This window comes from Kryptolebias marmoratus, linkage group LG5 (genome assembly GCF_001649575.2).
Source record: "Kryptolebias marmoratus isolate JLee-2015 linkage group LG5, ASM164957v2, whole genome shotgun sequence".
Taxonomy (NCBI): Eukaryota; Metazoa; Chordata; class Actinopteri; order Cyprinodontiformes; family Rivulidae; genus Kryptolebias; species Kryptolebias marmoratus.
This window is the reverse complement of record NC_051434.1, coordinates 11,991,605-12,015,586: the sequence shown is the minus strand read 5'-3', so window position 1 is coordinate 12,015,586 and position 23,982 is coordinate 11,991,605. Positions and strand designations below refer to the sequence as shown.

At 37.5% G+C, this 23,982-nt stretch overlaps 1 protein-coding gene across 3 annotated transcripts in view; it reads right to left on the bottom strand.

Moving 5' to 3' along the window:
- Positions 1-23,982, bottom strand: part of gabbr2 (gamma-aminobutyric acid (GABA) B receptor, 2) — a 198,531-nt gene that overhangs the window by 83,366 nt on the left and 91,183 nt on the right. For all 3 annotated transcript variants that reach the window (XM_025007703.2, XM_025007704.1, XM_017426373.3), the window contains 2 exons: positions 13,459-13,629; positions 35-136 (listed from right to left, as the gene is read on the bottom strand). In XM_025007703.2, coding sequence (XP_024863471.1) covers positions 35-136; positions 13,459-13,629 — 273 coding nt within the window. The remainder of the gene's footprint in view (positions 1-34; positions 137-13,458; positions 13,630-23,982) is intronic.

The following is a 23,982-nucleotide window of genomic DNA, read 5'->3' as shown; positions in this document are numbered from 1 at the left end:
TGTATTTAAGGCCGATAAAAGCTGCTTTGCTTACCTTGAGCTTTTTGACGTTGATGCAAGGATCGTTGGAGAAACTTTCTGTGTCTGCGATCTGAATGTCTGCTTTCTCCAGCTCATTGGTCAGATCGTTCCTCACCTGAGAGAGCAAGACAAGGAAGAGGAGGACAAATTAAAAAAAAAAATGATCATGACTGATTGTACATAAAAAAAAACGTAAGAGCACTGCTACATTATTTTAGTCTTGCATATCTTTACCCACTTGCAATGTTTCACAGTGACATGTGGAGACAAGGATAATTGCCACTCCAAGTCAGAGGCATGAAATCTACAGCATATGGATGATATCATTAATTTGAAGATTGACATTTTGAAGCCTGAAACTCAGAATCGAGGATTTTTCCAATAAAAATGAGTTTCAAAGGAAGAATCCAAAGATGTTTTTACACACGAACACCTAAAAAAATGCCATGGCAAAAGCATGGAAAATAAGAAAATTCTACATGGCTTTGGTTCACACATGGGCTTCACTGCAGGAGATCTGATTTGAAAATGTGTTTACAGCTAAAAATACTACAGAGTGAAATCTGGGCAGAGCAGGAGGCAGGATTTCAGCAGACATGATGGAATACGCCGTTGAACTTGTTGTGCTTTGATAACAGCACACTGAGAATCACAGGTGAGGCTCCCAGATGTTTCTGAGTTTGTATCAATACCACATATATATAAAAGTATTGACAGGTGGGAAACATGCAGGAAGACATGAAAAAGCAACTCATCAGCATCCAGACTTGGCTGCAGTAAATACTCCACGGAGCTATTTTTACACACCGTTTCACTCTCTCATTTTCTGAGTTTCTTACCGGGTGGCTCGTGAGTAATAACAGCAAAGAGCTGGAGCAAATTTAAGATCTTTTCCTCCTCACACGGTTCCTTTCAGGAACGTGTTTGGGAATTTGAAAGGGCTGGATGGATTTGGGCTCAAATGATCAGTCGATGGTGAGTTTAGGTAAATCATACTGTGCATTTGAAAAATTAAATTGGAGTTAAATGACTTGCATAGACAAATGTGGGCAAGAAACTGTTGGAAAAAAAACACAAGTATTATTTGTCTCCAATTTGTTGTAAAATAAAACGTAAAAATACAAAAGTATTTCAAAAAATATTTCCGCTGGTTTATTATTGCCAGCTGAAATGGGAAAGTGTTTGGGGAGGGGTTGAGAAGGAGGCAAACCCAGAGCGCAGACTCATCTTTGAAAGGGAAACTAAATTTAAATTTAAAATTAAAGATAAACAAAAACAAAAGGCTGACGAGGCAGCAAAACTAAACGTAACAGAATCCAAACGTGGCCAGACATGGAGCAAGACAAACCAGCAGGGTGTGGAGGAGATGACCGGGTTTTTAAACAGAGGAGGTGATTGGAAAGTGGGCACAGGTGAAGCAATTTACAAGAGTTGGGGCAGGTGTAGGTGGGCGTGGCAGGAAGACCAAGGAGTGACTGGGGAGGAGTGAACAGTGACAAGACACAAGGAGATGAAGAACAAAAACCAAATCAAGACAAAGACACCTGAACAGAAAACATGAGGACAATAAAAACAATAAACTAAAACACCAAAACCCGACAGAATAGATGAATAATAAGATTTACATCTACAACTGATTAACTTTTGGAGCCAACCCAATTCAAAATGGGTACCCCAGCCAACTAACCTTAAAAAATACTAATATGGCTACAGTTCAGACGATTTTACAGCTATTGGGCTAAAATTTAGTGAAGTTGTTGAGTCACACCTCAAACTTAGAGTGCTGCTCATTGTGCATGATTTTTGCTTAAAACTTTAACATTAACTGATGCAGCCAACCCTATTTGTTACCAAAATGTCTCAAACCACTAGATTAATAGCCACAAAATGTTTAAGAAATACTCATTGACTATACATCTATGGCTTAACTTTTCAAGTCAGCCCAATTCAAGATGGTTTATTGACTATAGCCAACACAAAAATAACAGTTATTGAGCTAAGATTTGTTGGGCAAATCGGTGAGATTCATTCATTCCCAACACGTCCTCTTGACATCTTGCACTATTGCATGGGATTGCACATAACCATATTTTACAAAAACAAGTACAACTCTGTTATTTCTCAACATTAAATGATGTTTTCTAAAACTAAGAAAAGAGGTGGGGGGGGGGGGGAATATGCACTCTGTCAAGGATTAATGGGCCCTTAATTTAAAATGATTTGATACCTTCTTACCGCTCCATGCTTAATAAGAAAACAGAAATCTGCTAAATTTAAGCTCTGAACAGATAGACAATAAGACAAAAACACTGTTTTAAGGTGGAAGGAATGCACAAGGCACCCAGGCTGTCATGTTTTTGGTTTGAGTCTGATGAAATCTAATGTTCACGTTAAAAGCTGCATGCAGGGACACACTTTTGGTTCTTCACAGATCAAGATGAGGGAGAACAAATGTAGCCTGTGAATTATCTGAGCTGCTCATCTTGGCTGGTTGATGTATCTGCAGCAGCCGTATGTCTGTTTTGATTCATTGATTCGGTGGGATGGAGAGAATAATGCGATCAGAGAAGAAGAAGAATAGAGCAGGTGTCCCACAGGGATGGCAAGCCGGAGGTGCTTCATCATCCATCACGCCTACTTCCTCACAAACACATCCTGCACCATGATTTGTGATGCTTGCTCATTTCTTCTCTGCACAAGACATTTCTAGTCGTCATGCAAAAAAAAAAAAAAAAATGCAAGTTAACTACTGTTTCTGTAAGCTAATGAGCAATCATGCCCAATACCCCAGCCTTGATAAACTTAAAAGGATAGCAGCTGCGTTTTATCAGTCGCACACAAGATGAAGTGAAATATTTGCCACGCGGACGTCTATAATTCTGTTATTTATTTGATTTGTGCTGAGCTTCAGTGACGACATCTCTTATGCTGTCTTGGATCAAATGTTTCTGATTTCCTCTGGCCATGCCCTGCAGGCATCATCAGTCTCCCGGCTCCCACACAGGAGCCTGGCACTTGGGACGAGCTGAAACATCAGAGGGTATTTGTTCTCAAATGTGCGCGCCAAGCATAGTTGGCAGTGACAACACAGTGCAGCTAACAGATGAAGGTCCTGTGTGTTTGCCCTGTGTTTGTCAGTGTGCCTTAGCTGACTGCCTTATTCATATCTCTTAAATTGTTTCAATGTATTGTTTTTTAATGTTGGCTGACCAAACCCTCAACTGTCTGGCAACAAAAGAAGCTTTAATTTTTCATTTATTTTTATGTCAAATAGCAATTTTCAATCTGAATGGAAAGAATTTAGGAATTACAGCTTTACTGAGTTCAAAAAACTAGAAAAAATAGTCACACTTATTTTTTTTTCTTGTCTTTTACAAGATGAAGTACAATGTAAGCCTGTGTCAACATTATCTTTTAGGGCTGATTCTTTTTTTTAATCTTTTTTTTTAAAGAACTGTGGGGAGAAAAAAAATTGAGTTATTCTGAAAGGATTCTGTTGATCGAACACGCAAATCGTGGCGAAATCTTGCATCCTCATTTTCATTATTTATTCAATTTTTTGTAATAATTGTCTCCTTTGGTCACGCGTCACATTAGTCTGAGGTTTTATGGATGACTTTTTATTGAAAAATATGAAAATGAAAAATAGGACAAAGACTTTTTTTTTCCCCCCCTCATTTCCTGAAAAGTTGCATTTTTGAAGAAACAAGGTTTCTACTGAAGAGTGATGTTATATTACTTTAAAACCACATAAATCCCTAAATTAAAAAAACATCCAAATAACTTTTTATTTCTATTCACCAAGTTGGTTTCAGTACATTCTTACATTCAACCAAAAAGGATAAATCCTTTAAGAACCCTACACATTATGTTCATGTTAAACAGAAATTTTCACATTTAAGTCAATAAATGTGTTTTTTTTTAAGTGACCAACACTATCAGAACTATTATTACCACTGCTTTTATAAAAATGTCTCAGTGCAGCTGTCTGTGTTGTAGTTTGTCACATCCTTGAGATCAATGAGTCTGAGTTGTTGCATTTTCCTCTTGTCTCGATGTCTGCCATCATAATCGCCTCCACTTCATGTACCCTGGAGAGAGTTCTAAATCACTCTGAACATCACTCACTCTTGTACAGACATTTCCGCCACTGCAGCGCTCGCTGAGCTGAAACAACAGGAAGGCCAGAGTGGATCAATACAACCTGCTTTTGCTCCAGAAACACTCGGTTCGGTGGTACAGACAAGGTAAAATGTCCTGTTGTGTCGTTTTGAGTGTCGATGTAAAACGTCCGGTTGATGTAATCTCAGGAAGGAAACACTTGGAAAAAAGGAGCAATGACAGCTGGTTAGCCAAGTGTTTTGTTAAGCTCCACTGAGGCAATGTGCTGATTGTTGGAAAAGGACAAAACAGCCATGTCATGACTCGCATAAGTGTTTCAGCTTTTTTTTTATGCTGGGACGAAAACTTTCACCTGAAGAAAAAAACGATTTTTCATTTGTTTCATTTTGTTGTTTTTTTTCTCTCCAGCTAAGATGGAAAAGGAGCGACACATCTGTGTGTCGCTGGACGACGCCAGTTACACAAAAGCAGAGAGTCGGAGGGGACAGATGGATTGAAAGCTGGTATTAGAGGAAGGAGAGAGTTGCTCTCAGCCTAATAATAAACAACCACCTTGGTTTGGGGCAGCCTGGGAATCCCCAGCATCAAATAGAGAACAGAAATAATCCCTCTGTGGATCTGAGCATGCGCGCACGCACACACAAACACAGAAACACTCAGTTCAGTCAGCATCACATGCACTTAGTTGGACAGTGTGCGTAGAGCACATTGATTAAAATACTCAAACACAATAAGACCCATATTCAACCAAGAACTAATTTTAGATTAATTTGTTAAACTCATATTTTAAAACTCCTCTTTTTAACTCATTCATACCAATTCAGTCGCTCACATGGATGATGTGACTGGAATGATTATGCACACATGAACAAATGTTTTGGGATAAAAATTAGACTTTACATTTTTACACTGTTAAGATCTGATCTGTTTAAATATTAGATAAAGAATCAGGTTTTTTTTTTTCTACAAACATCTGCTTAAAAGTCAAGCAGATTAGTTAAAATGTGTAGTAATTTTTTGAACAAAGTCTACTGAAAATAAAACTTTACCTCCTGGATGACTCTTATTGGTGTCATTCCTGCTGTGTGGTGGTTTAATTTTCTCCATACTGACTACTGCTGTTTAGGAGTAGAACTGCAGCAGCATCGGTTAAAACAGCAAAATAAATAAATAAATAAGACTTTAAAACAGTGATCTGATTGCTGGTGAGATGCTTACAGATTTGCTCATCATATAGCTCAAATATTGTTCCTGAAGAAAAACCTTCAAGCAGCGTATGTGCTTTGAGCCACAAGGTGTTCTGACCTTTTCTGCATGTTATTTTAGTTCGTGTTTACAAATTCTCACCAGTAAAACTAGTTTACTGTCATGATTATTATCACATTTATCAGACTAAGAGGTTCATTTTTTTCCTCATTTGTACACAATCTTGACAAACCTTTTGTGAAAATGTATGTGGTTGCTCGTTGCCGAGTTGCTAAAAGAGTCTGCTGCCTGGCAGCTGTTTTAAACTTTGCCCTTTGAGGGTTTTTTGAAACGGTATTGTAATTCTAAAACAACGCCCAGCAATCTTTTTTTATATATATAATCAGATTAAATGACAGCATCAATTCTCTGATTTGTCATATTGCATTGCACGGAATCTATTTGTGTTGAATCAAAACTCTTCTTGAATCAATTGTGTCAAGGGATGAATCATATCGATTGTACTATTGCTGTTTATTTAATGTAGTATAGGATAACAGAGTATCAAAAAATGTATCGTATCGGCTAAAAATCAGAAACAGAAAACCCAGAATGTGTAAGATGGAAGGAGGTACCGTTTGACACCAGCTCTGCATTTGCTAGATCTGTCATTGTTTTAAATATAACCTTTATGGCACTTGCCAATCTATATGAAGAGAAAAAAAAAACAAATAACCTTTTATTTTTTAATTATTTTTTTAATTATAGCATTACAGCCATTATCCAACCTCATCTCCTATAATCTCCTGCACTTTTGCAAATTTCCCAGTGCGCCGCGTTATTGCCGGATCTTTTTTTCATATTGTATACTACGCTGTTGTATAAATCACCATGCTAATCCCACCGTTCAGACCATAATACCCGTCCAGTGCTTATACAAAACTAGCATGACAAATGAGTGCTCACACTGCTTTCCTCTCATGGCCTTACACTTCCCGTACAATGGCATGAATAAGTAGTTCTGTAGAGTTTTTACTCGATGTTACGTGGTTATTTATAAAAGGCTCAAAGCTGGTTGCTATGGGGAAAAAAAGCTAAATGCATGAAAAAAGGCTGGCAGTTCGGTCTATTTTGGAGAAAGATGTTGGTGAAATGGAGAAAATAAAAGAAGATGAACTGCAACAGAGTGGGTGCTGAGACACTGATTTCTGCTGCATTTATCAGTGATCATAGTATAATTAAACACTCGAGCGCAGAGGGAGTCGGGCAGAGGACAGAGTCCTAATCCTGCTCTCCGTCAGGTCTGTCATCTGACTGACTGATGATTGCTGCTCTGTTCCTGGGTGAGCCAGGTCTGTCTGACAACTTCAATAATGTTGATTGCTCTGTGTGTGTGTGTGTGTGTGTTTGTGCATGCGCGTTGTGTAAATAGGCATTTTAATACTCGCAAATACCTACCCTTACTCATCCTCATCTCTAACTCCAATAAACCACAAACCCCACCCCCCAACCCACCTCTTAATGGAACATTAATGTCCATCCATAAACAGGATGTGTGTATCCAAGTGTGTCTCTTTCAGCGAAGCCTAAAAATAGAAGTGACGGGATGAATCTAGCTTACAGGTTACACTCCCAGGAGACACCGTACTGTAGGTGTTTGTGCGTGATGATGTGCGAGCCACTGAATCCTTAACAAGCATTACATAACATTAACCTTGCGAGGAGTTGCTCCTCGGGGAGCAGCGCTACAGTGAGAAAGGGGGGTGGAGGGAATAAAAAGGACAGATGTACGGCACTTCACCAACTCTTGAGCCGACTCAGTTATTGTTCTCGATGTTGCCAGATGCTCTTCCATTTTTTAACGTGTTTGTGAACTTGTGCTTACATGAACATTTAAGGACTTTTTGAGGGTCGGGGTTTATTTGTTAAGACGCTAGAGACAGTTTTTTTAAGCTACCCATGTCTTCACACAAGAGACAACTGTGCAAAAAGTCCAGTAAAAAAACATTTAGGAACTTTGCAAATACATTTCACAGCAACACATTTTCTCTTCTGTAGTCGCATCTTCCTTTAAAAAAAAAAAAAAAAAAAAAAGGAAAGATGTGTGACAGGCATGAATTACTGTTTGTTGCACTGAGAAAAGGGATTCCCAGGGAGCTATTAGCTGAAAACGTGGCACATCTTGGCACGATGTGCAGCATATCACCCCCAAAAGAGATTGTGAGAACAGGCACCGCTGAGGGACAAAAGAAGAATTTGCAGGTCGAAGAAATACAGCAAATAAAAAAATGAACATCTCAAGGGGACATTTTTAAGATAGCGAAAAAATAAATACAAGTTAGTCCCAGCTCTTCTTTCTCTAAATGTATTATTTTCTGTTTTTAGCATTTCACATAGATACAACTCAAGATATTGGAACAAATGATGTGTTCGCGACAGGTTGGCGTATGATAATAAAGTGCCTGAAGAATAAAAATTTTAATAAATTTAAAATTAAAATGAAAATTAAAGGCTTTTACAAAGCTTGAATGATTCACAGATCAGTTTTAAGTGGCTTAAAATAAACCAAAATATACATATTTGCTCTTATGAAAATGATCAAGCAAAAAGACTAGACTGAAAATGAGTAAATATGCTATCGTCGTTCAATGAAAAAAACTTCAGAAAGCCTGAAAACCTGCTGCTTACAGCCACTTTTAAAAAAGGCTGCCTTTAATGAGTTTCTGCAGCTGCTGATTGACAGGAAACACGATCCCAGCAAGACACCTGTCACTTCAAACAATAGAAAGGATTAGAAAACTCCTTCAAGAAGGTAATTTAACATGCAGGGTAGCACCAAATTTTCAGCTGTGTGTGAAACCTAAAGAAACCACAAACAAAATGAAAAGTCTGCGAAAGGAAGCATTAAGGTAGATCTGGGAGGATCTAAAACTCAAACCAACCATGGCCTGTGGACTAAAGGAGCAAAAGAAATGATAAAAAATTTAACGCACAGAAACAAAACTAAAATATCAGCTGAAGAAAGTGGGATTTATTCACTAAAGGTTCAACATAAATCAATACAGAGACATAAAAAAGGTTACAAAGGGCCAAGGAAGAGCAGACAGGAATGTGTATGATTGGATGAAGGTGATTCAGTGAAGAATCATAAATCTTTACCGGCAGGAAAGAGATGCAAGGTCGTTTTTATAAGTGCAGATCTAAAGAAAATAAAATCACCTAGAGACTCAAAAATATTATTGAAATTACTACATTTTATGTAAAAGAAATGGTTGATTGGCAGTCACACCTCTATCTGCTCTGTTGTACATAAAAAATGTAGAACTTATTCCCATCGGATCATTTTTGACTATGATTTTTGCTACAAATCAAATAATGGGATTTTTTTTTTTTTTTTTTAGTTAAGACATTTTGACTCGTTGGCAAACTTGCTGTATATAAGGATGCTGAAACCTGATTGATGGAGGAGTTTGGTTTTTATTTGTACATTTTATGCTTGGATAAGTTTAAGCTGTCAGAAAACTTGTGATTAAGTAATTTCTTTCCTTTATTCGTTGTGTGCTAAAAATGGCGATGAATACAATTTATGCTCGATTTAGGGATGTTCTGCTGTTGAATGAAATCATTTTTGCTTTTTTTTAATAAAATAAACCAGATGAACGAAAAGCCTCCAGCACTATTTGAATGCAACAAAACAAAACATTTCTCAAAATTGGTTTGGGGCTAAATTTACTTTTTCCTAATTTCAGATGATAAATAAAATTAACTAAAATGCATCTGAACAGTAACTTGTAAGATGCTGCTGAAATTTTTTTGGGAAAAAAAAGGAAACACAACAATGAGCTTTGAACTTGAAAGGGGATTGCGTGAATCACGAAGCGAAGGAGCGATGCTTGCATATTTGTAAATCAGGATTAGAGGCCAATCTTGTGGCAGGTTGATTAAATCTGTGTCTGTCTTCCTCCTGTCCTAAGCCCCTTGGTGCTTTCAGGAAGAGAGCGATAAAGGGATTTGGTCTCTCTGTGATTTGCGCTGAGACTTCTTATACACACCCCCTTCTCCACATCCCACCCTCTTAGCTGCTGAGCAGATTGTTTTCAACCAAGGCTTGGAACCAAATGCTTACAATATGTTCTTTTTTCCCTCCAATTTCATGCTTTCAATTTAGCAGAAGGTTGCCACGTTGTTGTGATGTCGTGCCATTAGTGTGTGTCATAATTCAAAAGTGTAATTAATGCCCACCTCTATGGGTCGCTTCCATTGTAGATTATTATCATTTTAAACTTTTGTTTTGAGCAAATGATTTTGATTAAATGCTTGCTGTGCACATCAAGTAGCCATATTATTATTATGACCACTGGTAGGCAGAGGAAGTACCATTGCTGATGAAGTTGCACCATAATTTATTGCTGGTAAAACCTGCATCCTCTCATTTACATATATTGTAAACTTGCTGCCCATTAAAGATTTTTGCAGACCAATCGCACCCGGTCACCTAACAGGCTTTGTCCACACAGAAACAGCTTTTTTCCAAAAACAATCATTTTACTTCTCATTTCTAAAACTGTCCTTGTAAACACAGCACTGTCACTAAAAATGTCATTATCTATTTTATTTATGCCAGACCTGCATGTGGCGATCTAACGCTGCCACAAAATCAGGAAACAAGATGTGGAGCACGTGCATAAAGCTTTGCACTCAGGGTGCAAAACGTAATCACAACAGAAAGAGAGGGTTTTCAAAAGGCTGCGTGTTGTCTGTTCACACAAAAATGCAAAAGTGGCATTTCAAAGTTATTTTGCTCTGGAACTTGTTTTCAAAAACAAATTGTTTATGGGCTTCTAAAATGGTTTCGTGTGGTGAAAATGATGAAAACTGAAGCTGGCAGGACCTGGTTATAGCAGCTGCCATGTTGTATTTTTGGGACCAGAGTCTGCTCACTAGCAATGAGGGACTTTAAGTCCCGCCCACTTGCAATTATGGTGTTTTATGATCTTTCTTTTAAAGCTAGAAATAAGCAATAACAGCTGAATGTATCAGAAATCATCAATATTTGAACATACAGCTGCAAAAGCTATGCAAATCAACAAAAATCAGAGCCTGAAAATAATTTTCTGAGGTATATTTTTCATTTACTTTAAAAGAGAGAAAAGTCCAACTTGTTTCCATGGTGATGGCGAGACATTAAACTTGTTCTGGGAGCATCCTATGGTGTTGCTGCACCTGCTCCAGCTTCAGCTTCCAGCTTTCCATATAGAGACCAGTATTTCCTCACATGTCAGTGATGTGGACAGAACCTGACACGTTAACCTGGACTCCAAAACCCCCAATCTGACGAGGTCTGCAGCATCTGTGGAAAATGAGCCTAATCCACACAGTCCGGTCCTCATAGTCTACAGGAACACATGAATCTACAATCCCTAACCAACCCACAGGTCTTTTTTTATGTATTCACTGACCATAGCCGTTTGTTCTGCATGATTAGACAGGCAATCATTACATTATGGCTTAAAGCTGTAAAATAATGTCATAAGAGCCAAAAATCATCCTTACTACAACATCCAGAATATATAAATATATTTGTTGGCTTTCAAATATATTTCAGCTGCAGCAATGAGAGTGATAGTGACAAGTGCTGAGTCATCACATATAATGTTGCTCATTTTTTAACAGATTACTTGTTCCAGCTCTTAAAACCTTCGACCAGATTCTGCTTATTTAATGAAAGAGGGACATTAAACCCCAGAACAGATGGAATGCAGTAAATATTAAAGGAAGCTAAATGTCATGCAGTCCCATCTACTCAGACCTTCTGCTCCAGCAGGAGCAGCGACTCCATTCCAGGGGTGATCCAAACATATCTTTTGCATTTTCAATTTACAGCTCAACGCCATCTTTGATCCCGAGGATTGATTTATGTTCTCTCAGAAGTAGGACTTCAAACACGCAGTCGAACATGTTTCAAGTTGTTCTGAACTGCCACACTGGAAATGAACGCAGGCTGGGATGTGAGGGTGTGTTAGGACACCTACGGTGGTGCAATTTTGTTTGAGCAGCCAAAATTATGCCCAATTATGGGCTTGTTGTTTGTTTTCATGACGCTATTTACAAGGTCCAGTAGAGTTAGTTTGGCGCCAAATTCTGTTTCAAGTGGCTGAAAAAAAGGGGGAAAATGACACAAAGAAATTGTGTTAAAGGTGTTAATAATAGATTTTGTCCTCATGCTTTTAAAAACACTTGTTTTGATACTGTAGGTTCTGACAAGCTTTAATTTTACAAATATTTTAAACATCTGGGGGCATTAATCTGTTCTTGAGGTTTTCTTACTATCACTCTGTGGGTTTTAATGTTTTGTGAAATGACTTTGGTCTTGTCAAATCTCATCTTGCAAGAGATTTAGCTCATACGTAATTCAGATTTTTCTTGTTTCTAGATTAACATCTTATATGTTTTGTGTTGCAGTTTATTCAGCTGTATCCTGGTTCCTAATTTGGATTCTGTTTGTTCCATAGAATTTGCAAAAACATTGTCACTATTAGCTGATTTTATGCTTAGTCTGCCATCCTTCTGTTTGCTGGGTTACGACACTCATTTTCTTCTTCAAGCAGCATTTATAGTTTTCTTTGATGGCCTTGTGAGCCCTGTCCACCAGGCCTGAAGACATGTCTTAAAACAATGTCCTCTTTAAAATAAGAGATAATGATTTTTCAACAGTCTCCATAGGAGACATCAATTAAGTTAAATTTTGTTGTAACAAAACATAATTTGAAATCAAGGCTTCTATATATATATATATATATATATATATATATATATACCTGTACTAAACATTAAATCTCTCTTCGTTTTGCCTACTGTTAATGATCAACTTCCATCACGAAAGTTGTATTTTACCTGTTCCTCAAAGACAAAAAGTGGATGGCAAATTTTAATTGTTCTTTTTTATAATGAGAAACGGTCATGTTCACATTTCCTCAGAAACTAATTTGCAGTTTCATGTGACTGGAAAATATGAACTCATCTAACAATGCATTTCATCTGAATAATTTCCACCCACTCAAATCACGTTGGCTTAATCTCAATGATAATTGTAAAACGTGTCAATGTTTTGTGCTCTTAATGCTCCCGGTTTCTGCAGCAAATTGAAACCAAGAATTTTCCTGAATGAGGCGACATTTTCAGAAAAGTTCACTTTCTGCGTCAGAAAACATGAAAATGATTCTCTTTTGTTAGTGAAACAACCGCAGCAAATGACTTGTTGCATTAAATTTAATGGGTCAAACGTTACTGAGCAACTAAATAATGCAGCACTAAACTTTAATAAATAAAGGTCTACCATTCCTTGAACAAATAGCTATCACCTCCCACTTTTTACAGAGGTTTGAACTATGATCATCTTAAGACAAATGACCGTTTTTATTCGTTTTGGTCAAATCTCGATTATAATCTCAAGCGATATTGCAAGATTATTGCCCAACTGCCTATTGGCGGCTGGCAGTAATGCTGGATGCTGAGAGGACTGGTAAAATGGTTGGTAACATAGATGTGGTTTCTTAGACATTTATAGGTCATATAAATAACATTAATCTTACTCCTACTGTTTATTTGTCATCTTTCCACTCAAGCACTCAGGATGAGCCTTTCTGGATGACTAAGAATCCACAGAAACATGTTTCAGTTAGATGGAGCAAACAAACAGCAGCATTTTATCCTTATGGCGAGCTTGATAAACAAGTGGTGAGGTCATAAAACAATCATGGGTAAAAAAAATGCCTTGAAAAGAAAAATAAGTTCAAGCTTTTTGAAGGTTATTTTTTAATGATAAATAATCTTGTACACTGGAGTATGTACAGTTTGCCACTTTAAATTAACCTAAACATCTTTATTCCACCAGGATCTCAGGTGGTATCTCTACAAAGTTGTTTTGTTGTTTTTTGATTGACCATTGTTACAGATTACAAGCAGGATCTCATTTATTCAAGTTTTAATTCAAAAATGAAGTATAATGAATTACTTCAACAACTTATCAAATTCTGCAGAAGCCTGTTAGTGAGCCATCAGTTTGGGACAGATTAGAAAATAACATTAAAACAAACAGGACCGGGATGCACACTGATCTGAAGAACTGACCTCTGAGAACCTCTGAACGTCTTGTGTGAGGGTCCCCACGCGGGTCCAGTTGTAGTGGTTGAGAAACTTGACCACGGCCGGGTTCACGGCGTTGTCGGATGGGACGGTGCGGAAGAAGTTGGGGTACTTTTTCTTGTCTGCCAGAACCGGGGTCGTTGCTGCAAATGACAGCTGCAATGAAAGAAGGTGAAGAAATAACGTAAGCATCAACAATCCTGGTATGAAGCTGGCATATTGTGCTGGTTTCTTAAAGCGTTGGAAAGTAATGGACTGGATTGACAAGGCTCAGGTTCGTCCTTGCTTTTCGCCTGTGCCATCTTTTACGTCAGGGATTAAATTTCAGGAATATAACCATGTCAAGTGTTCACAGAAATGTATTAATAGACTGGGTTTGTGAACGCATCGCTACTGTCATTTTACTTCAAGTCTAAGGAAACCAGCCACAGATCTGTAAATATTCAAAGGAACTGATGACCCTTTTATATGTAACCTTTCAAGCTGCTTTAAAGCTGTGTGTGTGAATCTGGAAGTATGTATATGTATGTGATTACCTATTTGTGTTTGTTTGTGTGCGTGTTCTGATGACAGGAGAAAAGCAGCTTAGCAATTCGACTCATCCCTTGGCTGGTAAGTAAAAACATTTCCGCTCTTCACGTGGAAGCACTTTGAATCAGATTCCTGAGATACTTGCGCAGCTGCAAATAGACACACACCCAACCGAGCATAAAATGTGCTGAACCTAAAACACTAATTGCCTATTTTCGCACACATAACATTCAGTTGAAATGCTGCAACCCAAGCGGATTTGAAGGGCATCATCTGGAAAGCAGTTCATGCCCACAATGAAAGTCTACAAAACTCTGAGATTTGAGGAACAAGTGGTTTACTTTAGTACTTTAGGGGTTTTGAAGCTTATTTTTTTCCGAAAGAATTTTCTGCATATATGGAATTAAATCATCACTTACATTAAGAATGAATGAAACCTTAGGAACCAATAATATCTTAGCTGTTGTGGATCGCTCTTTAAATTACCCTAGTTTGCAGTTTGAACAGGGCTGACACCAAAGTGGATTGCTGTCATTTTAAAACAGGTTTCAGAGTGGTTCATATGAACTCTAGTTTATAAGTTTTATGTTGCTGTCAGTTTTGATTTATACTTTTATTTACATTGAATTCTACGGTTATTTGCAAGGACAAAATTCAGCAATTAGCTGTAGCTTTTCTAGTGTGTTCTGGGGCACCTCTGGCAGGAATATTAATATTTCTGCCTAAATGCCCATTTAATGTAAAAATTGACAGCAGTGGAAAGGCTTAGAAAACACTTTGCATGAAAGGCTTTGAACTTTTCGACACTGGAGTTGTTTTCAGACGGCAACAGTCCACTTTGGTCTTGGCCTTCCTCAGACGAGCTGTTAGCTCCTTGTTTCAGTCAGACGTATCAACAACAGGTAAGAAATTTATTCCTATTTCCACAAGATGCTACTTCAAAAGATTTGAACTATCCCTTTCATCAAATCAATTCAAATTTCCAGAACAAAATATTTCTGTTAAAGTATGTCTACACTGATAATGTCATTAAAAAATATGGTCACATTTGATATATATATATATATATATATATATATATAGTAGAATGAGGCACCAATGTCCTGAGGAAATCTTAGAGACAATTGTTAAATATTTTTTACAACCAAAATAAAAACAGCTTTTAAATATGTGCTTTATTCTTGTATCTTTCCGCAGTGATGACAGCAAAGTTAATAATTCATAAATTCATTAAAAGAGCACAGATATCTTGACAAAACATAGACAACTTTCTGAAACACAACTTGAACATCACAAGTTGAAAAGGTGCTCAGCATTTAGACAGAACCAGCTGACTCTGGATAACAAGGCACCGTGCTCCACTTTCAGCGTTCTGCGTTAATTTGATGAGCGAGATGAATCAGTGCCGTCTTAATTACACACTTTGTAAAGATTAGCCGAACTCGTGATTGGGATCAACAGAAGTTTTGACTGAGAGGTACATTTGTACATTTCCTGCAAGCACCTCCGAACATTGGGATTTAGGGTAAGACCCAACCACGATCATTATTATAGCTGACAGATATTTAGACATGTTGGGACCTTATTAACAAGGAAAATCTTTGTACAAGTGTGATTAAAAAGTGAGTGACTGGAAGATAATGAGAGGATGTATATTAGAAAAAAAAAAGAATAATTAAAGTTAGGAGGCGTGTGAACATTCAAATCAGCTTTAAGTCAGGACCAACAGTGCTGAGAACAATTTATTAGTTATAGAGTGAATAAAACAATTGTGTTTTGCCTATAAAAGGAATCTAAATTAAGAAATTCAAAATGTTTCTAATTACCAGCTTCTACTTTAAAAAGAAAATGTACCTAAACTGTAATCCTGCCTTTTCCAAACACCTTTATTGTCTTTGTAATGAGCCGAACCAAATCAGCCGATCCCAATTACACAAATCTTCACCAAGTCAGTGGGAGACCCTAGTTTTGGCCCACAAATCACCACCGTGTGCACAAACCTGCAAGGATTTGTATTCACACATCAACAAGACAGGTTTATAAAACACCACACGGATTACAGCATCAATTATGCCGAAGGAAAGGCCTTTATCTCTCCACCACTGATAAATCCAAAAATCACCCACCAGTGGAAGAGCACTTCCAGGTTTTTGTCCCTGCCCCCCCCTTCCCTTCCCCTCCCCGGCGTTGCCCTAATCTTAGCTTAGCTGATTTCCAGCGGGGTGCACCAACAGTTGGAGACGCTGCTCCGGCTCCCTGATAAGCGTGGGTGATATTCTCAAACCAAGCTGATTATACCCTCACAGCTGCAGCAGACAGAAACCACATGGACAGAAGAAACACCACAAACTAATCAGTTCCCTCTTAGGTGGTTAAAGTTCACCTGAGATAAGATGTGTTTTTGTTATAAATTAATTTGTTTCGACATCAAACCGACATGAACGCTACAGCAGAAACCATCCTGTAGTAAGAGCTGCTGATGACCAACTGGTTTGATTTTATAGGCAAAATAACAGATTTCACATACGACCTGAACCCTTTCAGCATCATGAGTTTAACTGGTTAAATAACAGTTTTGGTAAATCAATAACAGCTATTTAAATAATGAGTTGACCAAGACCAAAGTGGACTTCTTGCCTTTCTTTAAACACCTGCACGTTCAGAAAAATAAATCTATGTAAAAACCTGTAATGTCAAAGTGACGGCAACATAAAGATGTTGGGTTTTTTTTTTTTACAAAAAAAGCATTTGCACAAAACGTTTTTGACAGTTATTCTAAGATGGCAGCAATCCACTTTAATCTTGGTCTCGCTCACTCAAACTAACCATTAGCTTGTCAATCAGTCTAGAGTCATTTTAAAAGCCATCCTGTGCAGGTAAGATAATACTTATCTGTACCCTTCCTAACCCCCTCCAAATAAAATACAATAAAATAAAAGATTAAGCTTTTGTTTTAACTTCTTGCTGCAAAGAGGTGAAACCATCCTGTAAGTCACCGAGGACACTTGTGCTGCTTCGTCCTGCCATGAACAGCAGCAAAATTGTTCTTAAATATTGAGCATATGGATTTAAGATTAAAACCTGTTGACTCAAGAGCCACTAGTTCTTTGTGATCCTTAAAAATCAGCCATAAAACAAGCCTCAAGAGTCACGATATTACGCAAGTGAAACAGATTTTCATCTCTTTGTTGTCAGAAAGAAATTTTGGACGGTAAGAAAAAAAAAATACTTTGGGCCCTGAATCCAGGTCAGATGTTTTGCAGAGCTTAGATTAAATGAAATCCATTTTCTCCCCGTCTTAAGGAGGCCAAACTCCACAGGTCAGTCCGAGCGAGCTGCCACAGTTTTTAAGGAAGACAGCAGACAAGATGTGTGGAGGATTCAACTGAATCATTCAAAGAATTTGCAGATATTTAAATAATTTTGAACTGCCTTTTTTATTTATTTTTGTTAGAATAATAATAAAATAATCTCATGGTATCACATTTGTTTATGTAAGAGGATTGAAAAGACGATCAGTCTAAACATGAGGTTTTGGTAGAGAGCCCACTTTAAAGCCACATTTACACTTGAAGTGTACATGTACACGTAGATCAATTTCAGGTCAAGTCATATGCACACACACACGCACACACACACGCACACACACACTAACCTAATCTCTCTCAGATCTCACGTAGGCTGCAGCAACCCTCCCTTTGCCAGCAGTAATTAAAAATGTGGCGGCGGTCTCCGGGCAGCCTCCCCCTCCCTCGTCTCACTACAAGGTCACACAGGCTCACAGTAATACCGCGGAGAATCTCCCTGGCCTTACTGAGGCATAGCGATTTCCCAAAGACAAGAGGTGAATCACTGATACCGTCACGGTGGAAACATGTTTAGACATTCTGCGCACACAGCTGCTTATCACAATCTATTCCACGTGAATACAAAAGCTTTGCCGCCTCTCAGTTTGAACTTCTTCGAGCCCCAATCGAGTTCGTTTTGTGCTCGTACATAAAAACAGAGCGGGGGGGAAGACAGCAGAAAATAGGAGCTGCAGAGAGATGAGATGTTTACTGCTGAATAAATCTGGTTGTGTGTGTGTCTGATGCAGTGACACATAACTTGGTAAAAGGATTACATTTCAAATATCTTGATTCAGTATTATATTCGATGTGAGGCTTTTCCGCTTGAAGCTGTCACAAGGCTGCCCAGGGATGAATTTAAACAACAGATCCTGTTGACGGCTCTGTCCTATTGTTTTTAATCACCTGTTAAGCTCACTTGAAGTTGAAGATCCTGGTGGCTCGTATATGTCAGAGTGGAGGGAAATAAGCATTTAGGAACACGGATGTGGATTAGATCAAATCAAACTACTTATAAAGCTTCTTTCATACAACAAAACCGTAACACAAAGGGCTTTACTCCAGAATAAAACAGAACAAAACACAGGAGAGATGCAACAAGCAGACAAAAACGCATACAAGGTCATTTAAAACAATGATAAGTTGGAAGGATTTTAAGCACTGGGACTGAAGGAACTGAGGAAACAATTTGGTTAACGAGGTAACAATAAAGGTAGGTATAAAAAATAAAATCTATAAATCAGAATAAGTGAAACCAATACGTTAAAAAGGAGAGAGACAGAGAGAACATTTAAGTGGAAGTTAAAATAAAAGTTATTGTTGCTATAAAAGTAGCTAAAACTGAGTAAAATGACAAAAAGAATAAATTACATTTAATAAGAATTATAAAGATGACAACTTACCCTCAACTCTCAGACAGCAATCACTGAATGCCACTGATTAACGTTTTGGAGTCAACCAACTTCAAGATGGCTGCCACAGCTAATTAACCAGAGTCTATGATAGTGGTCGTAGCTGGGAGTCATTCCAAACACATACTCTGAGCACAGATCGGGTGAGAACTTACAATGTTGACTTAGATGGCACATAATATGTTCAATTTGATCAAAGCAGGTATCAGCTCATAATCCGTCAACAGGAGATAAACTTATAAACTTTAGAGTTTAATTTTGTGGGTTTTTTTCATTTTCTTTCATGTCAGGCTCTGACATTGTTAAAGACGTTCCTTTAGTAAAAGTTACCAGCCTGATCAAATGAACAAAAATGTTGGGTTTCCAGTCTTTGTCTCCTCCTCTGAATGTGATCTAATGTCCCTTCACAGCCAAGAACAGATTTATTCAGTCCATCAGTCGACAGAGTTTAATGTTTTTGTGTTGATTTCAATAACTTGTGTGCATGCAGTGCTCTCTGCAGCTCCTTCCACATGTCGCTGAAAGGTATGTGAACCTGAATTTGTTCAAAAACTAAATTTCCACAATTTAAAAAATCTAACATACAGCAAAATTTATCATGGCGTCTTCCACGCTTGTGATTAGAACGTAAATGTGATATTTTTTGCTGATTGTCACTGAAATTTAAATTTAATTTATGCAATTAGTTTTGTTGGTATTTTACAAAGTAAAGTAAATTGGACTAAAATAATGCGAATATGACAAACGTAACATCATCAGATCACAAATAATCTGCTGTATTCATAAAGCTTTTGTCAAATCATTGCAGATATTTGTCAAACTCAAAAGAAAATTTAGTAAAGTAAATATAATTATTCAGCTTGAAATCAAAAATGGTGCATAGACCAACCAACCCAACAGACCAGGACTACCATCAACAGAGCCGTGATGTTAGTGTGAACAAACGGAAATTAACAAATCGTTTTTATAGTTTATTGTTCATTTGAGCCTACTGTTCTCTTGTTCATATTACACAACCTCAAAAGAACACGGCTGTTCTTGATTTAGACATAACTGTCAAAGCACTTATTACCATCGTCTTCTCCACAGGTTTTTTTTTTTTTTTTGGCATCCTTTGCTGTAAACCTACCTAGACTGGAGCGGTATCATCTATTTATAAATAATCTCACAACCACTCTAACAAGCAAGCAGGCGAAATAAAGAAGATGCATGTGTGAGCCTAATCGTGCTGACAGATCTAATAGCATTGATTGGTCCTAGTGGGACTTCCTCGAAATAGGATCTGCTGGTGCAAGCTGTACGGTTGGCCTTTGAATAATGAAGCGACTATCCCGGCGAAGTGAGATAAAAGAAAACGAATGTTAGGTAAACATCAGCAACTTTAACTGTGGTCTTTACAGGGGTTTAAATCACCCCCTAATCTTAGAGACTATAACACACACACACACACACACATACAGATTTATACAAATAGCCCACAGAATATATAATAGTTTTTCAAAATGATTCCACCCACTGAAAATAATACCTGAGCAGTGTTTATGTCTTCTCTAGCAGCAGCTATATAAAAAAACCTTTGCAAATCTAAGTAATGTTAAAAAGAAAACGAGAATTCAAACTTAAATCGCAGGCTTTGAAAACGAAATGCTTCATTATAAAATGCAAAGGACCTAAACACTCTGCTCTTTGACATCATTAAACTGCTGTTTTACAACAAGTGCTTGCTTTCGTTAGGACTGAACGTGCTGTATGTTGTAACCTAAAGTCATAAATTATGTTTATAACTGCAAACCTTGCTGGGAACAAATTTCTAAAAAGCTCCAAAGAAAATCAGCACTTAGAGGATAAAATACTAAATATCATAACAGCAATAAAATACAAAATTAATGATCAAGAAAAAAAAAAGTGTAGGGCCCAATGTTTTTAGAGTAAATAAAGTATTAAGGATGTAATCATGTTATCCTTGTTTAACTCACTGACTAAATACAATTTAAAATTTAAAAAAATAGTTATTCTTGAAGGAATGCATATCGCTCTCGTCTTTCATATCAAGTTTTAAACTAAGGTGTTGCACAATCTGTGGCAGCTTGGACTACACCGTATGTAAGGAACCACGCCAACTTTTAGCTCAGTGATTATAAAAGTGTAAAGAAATGTTTGATCTCCACAATAGACACGCCTTAAAAGCCTAAACCTTTTGAAAAATCTCTCACTTAACCTGCAGCCCAACACCTGAGTTCTGTCAGAGCAAAGACCCTTGAAGACAAATCGGCTGATGATATTAGTGCTGTTGATCAGGAAGTGTTGAGGTGGTCCCGGGGTTTTATTTAAAATTCAAGAGAGGCATTTGCCACTCCATGGGAGGACGCAGCTGGTAAGACAGCAAGGAGCTTTAAACCCCTGACAGACCAAACCCAGAGTTCATTAGCACCAGGATGGAGGTGGCAAAAAAAAATTAATATTGTAGGTGAATAGTGCAAGCACTGAGTGGTAACAGGAAGTTAATATAAAGTACTGTAGGACTGTCAACTGCTGAGCAATCATTATTGATCATATAGACCAATATTAATCATACGCACAAATGCAAGATTTATACACATCAACTATCGCCAACATATGCTCAGTTGAGCATGCATTTGGGACGAATGCTAAGTAGTGAGCTAGTGGAGAATACATTGCTCTGATATAATAAAAAAACATACAAATAGTGCAAAAAAAAACAAGTTCTGAGTCCTATTATTTAAACAAGTGTCTAACATGCAGCCTAGTATTTACAGTTATAAATCATTGAAAACATTGAAAACATGACCTTTTTAGCTTTTGTCTGTCTTGTCCATTGTGTGTGCCTATTAATGCTGTTGGAAAAGTTGTTCATAAATTTAAAATAAAATCAGTTTTCCTAATTTTATGGGTAAAATGTATATACTAAATGGTGAATTAGTGTATAGGCTAAAGAAAAGCTCAGTTATCCACGTGTAAAAACTGAAGTGCATGTTATACAACTTTAAGGTAGACGTCTAAGTGCAATTACCTACAGACTACCAACGTTAACCGGGCCTTATCTTTGATATGTGAACAGTACAGAGTGATTAGGCATGTCACCTCACAGGGTGGGAGAAACAAATCTGACCCAGCGCTGTCAGAGGCTGGACGACAACACCAACTAGTTCGGTTTCTTAAATCTAAACAAGCTGTTTTTACAATATTTGCTAATCCCATTGGGAAAGTTGACCAAAAATAAATGAAACCTCAAACTAACATAGTAAAGTTACATAGTAAATAATCAGGAAATGCATGGCAAATAGGGGGGGAAAAAAAATTGTTGTGACAAATTTTGTTTGCTCGTTTTTAAGTCCTGCGACTTTCTCCCAACTCTAATCCATATTTTTACACACTGAGCATTTCACAGGAAATGGAGCTTATTCTCACTCGGAAGGCTGTGAAACATGGGTGAAATAAATATGTTTCAGGGAATATTTTTGCGCCATCAAGATATATTCATACCAGGTCAAATCACAATAGTGGTCAGAGTAAGGGAGAGAAAAAAAAAAGAAATAATGTCAAAAATCTTGGTAAATAAGCAAAAAATAAATAAAAACCAATAAAACAAGCAGCACCAAAGGAAGAAAAATCAATTTGACAGCATGCTTTTGTCCTTTACATCTGAAACAGTGCAGACACTAAATGCATAATTTTAATATGTGTAATGGAAAGAAAACTAGCAAACTCTGAGTCCAAAGCTGCCCCCAGTACATTTACATTGTATGTACTGAGTAAAAAACAAAAAGTTACTACATTTGTGTTGAGGAACCATATTTCAGGTGTACTGTAGTTAATTTCTGATGTGCTGAAACCGGAGGCAATTAGAAGTGGTGCAGATTAATCAGTGCTCTGAATATGGACGAAAAGCAGGGTGACACGTAGGATCCACGAGAAGAGGCCACACTAATAATTTAGCTATTTGTTTTATGATCATTCATGCATTACTTGGGGGGGATACAGAACATCATGATGATATAAATAAGTCATAGATGTTATTTTATTCATTAGTTTTGAAAAAGAAGAATAGAGTAGAGCTGCACTGTCAGTCCAGACTGATCCCAAGCTGCCTGGAAGAACAGCACATATTATCTCATACTTTGCCCCATAACTAGCTTCTAGACAGCTGAGTGATGCGATTTTCACCTTTTCTCTAACAGCTTATGGCCTCCTGCTCCACCATCTCAATCATAATATAGCTAATGTCAACATACAGCGCACACACAGCGCCCCCCATAATTTCAAGCATTGTTCTGACTTCAGGTTGGTAACTTGGATCTGGTTTATGTTGTCATTTACTACAGATTCACTTCTGCAAACACCCTAAACGTACACCTTTAGGCTTGCTGCACAAGGTTTGGCGTTTGAAAGTTAAAATCCTCTGCTGCCATTCAGCCTTCTTTCTGTGCTATTTGGATTCCCCTGAGAAAAAAAAAGGCTTTCAATTATACATTCACTGCCAATGAATCACTGCTGCGCAGGCATTCATTTACTTGTTCCAACTATTTCAAAACCCATGTGCACGGACATCTCACCCACACACACAGGTTTTTTTTCTTCTTCTTCTAAAGCCCCCTTGTTCAGTCTGCTCTGACTTTTTTAAAACCACAAATCAAACACAAGTGCATAAGAACAAGATGTGCAAAGAGAAAGTGAGCAAAGGCCTTAGAACACAAAACCAAAAGCTCAAATTTACAGGTTAAAGAGTCATCAGTATGCTAATAGTTGCTCATTTTGCTTCATAATGTCGTGCAACAAGAAGTTAAGAAATCTCTTCCTTACGCTGACGACTTGAGGTGATAGTTCAGATGTTGTGAAGTGTTGTTCAGTGGAAAAGCTACAAACTAATATAATTTGACCTGTTCTTCATAGCTTTTTAAACAACCTACGTTTGGAAAAATGAGTTCCATTCTGACCTGATTGATGAGCTAATGGCTAGTCCAAATGGGGCCAAGGCCAAAGTGGACCACTACCATCTTAAAACAACTCCAATCTCAAAAGTTTCAAAGCGATTCATGGAAACTTTGTTTGCTAAACTTTTATACATTTACATGGTTATTTCAGCAGCAATATTGTGATTTCCTGTGATCCAGGCTCCATTGAAAGTGCTACAGCTAATTGCTGCTATTTGTACTTGCAAATAACCATAGAATTCTATGGGATAAGCATATAATGCAAAA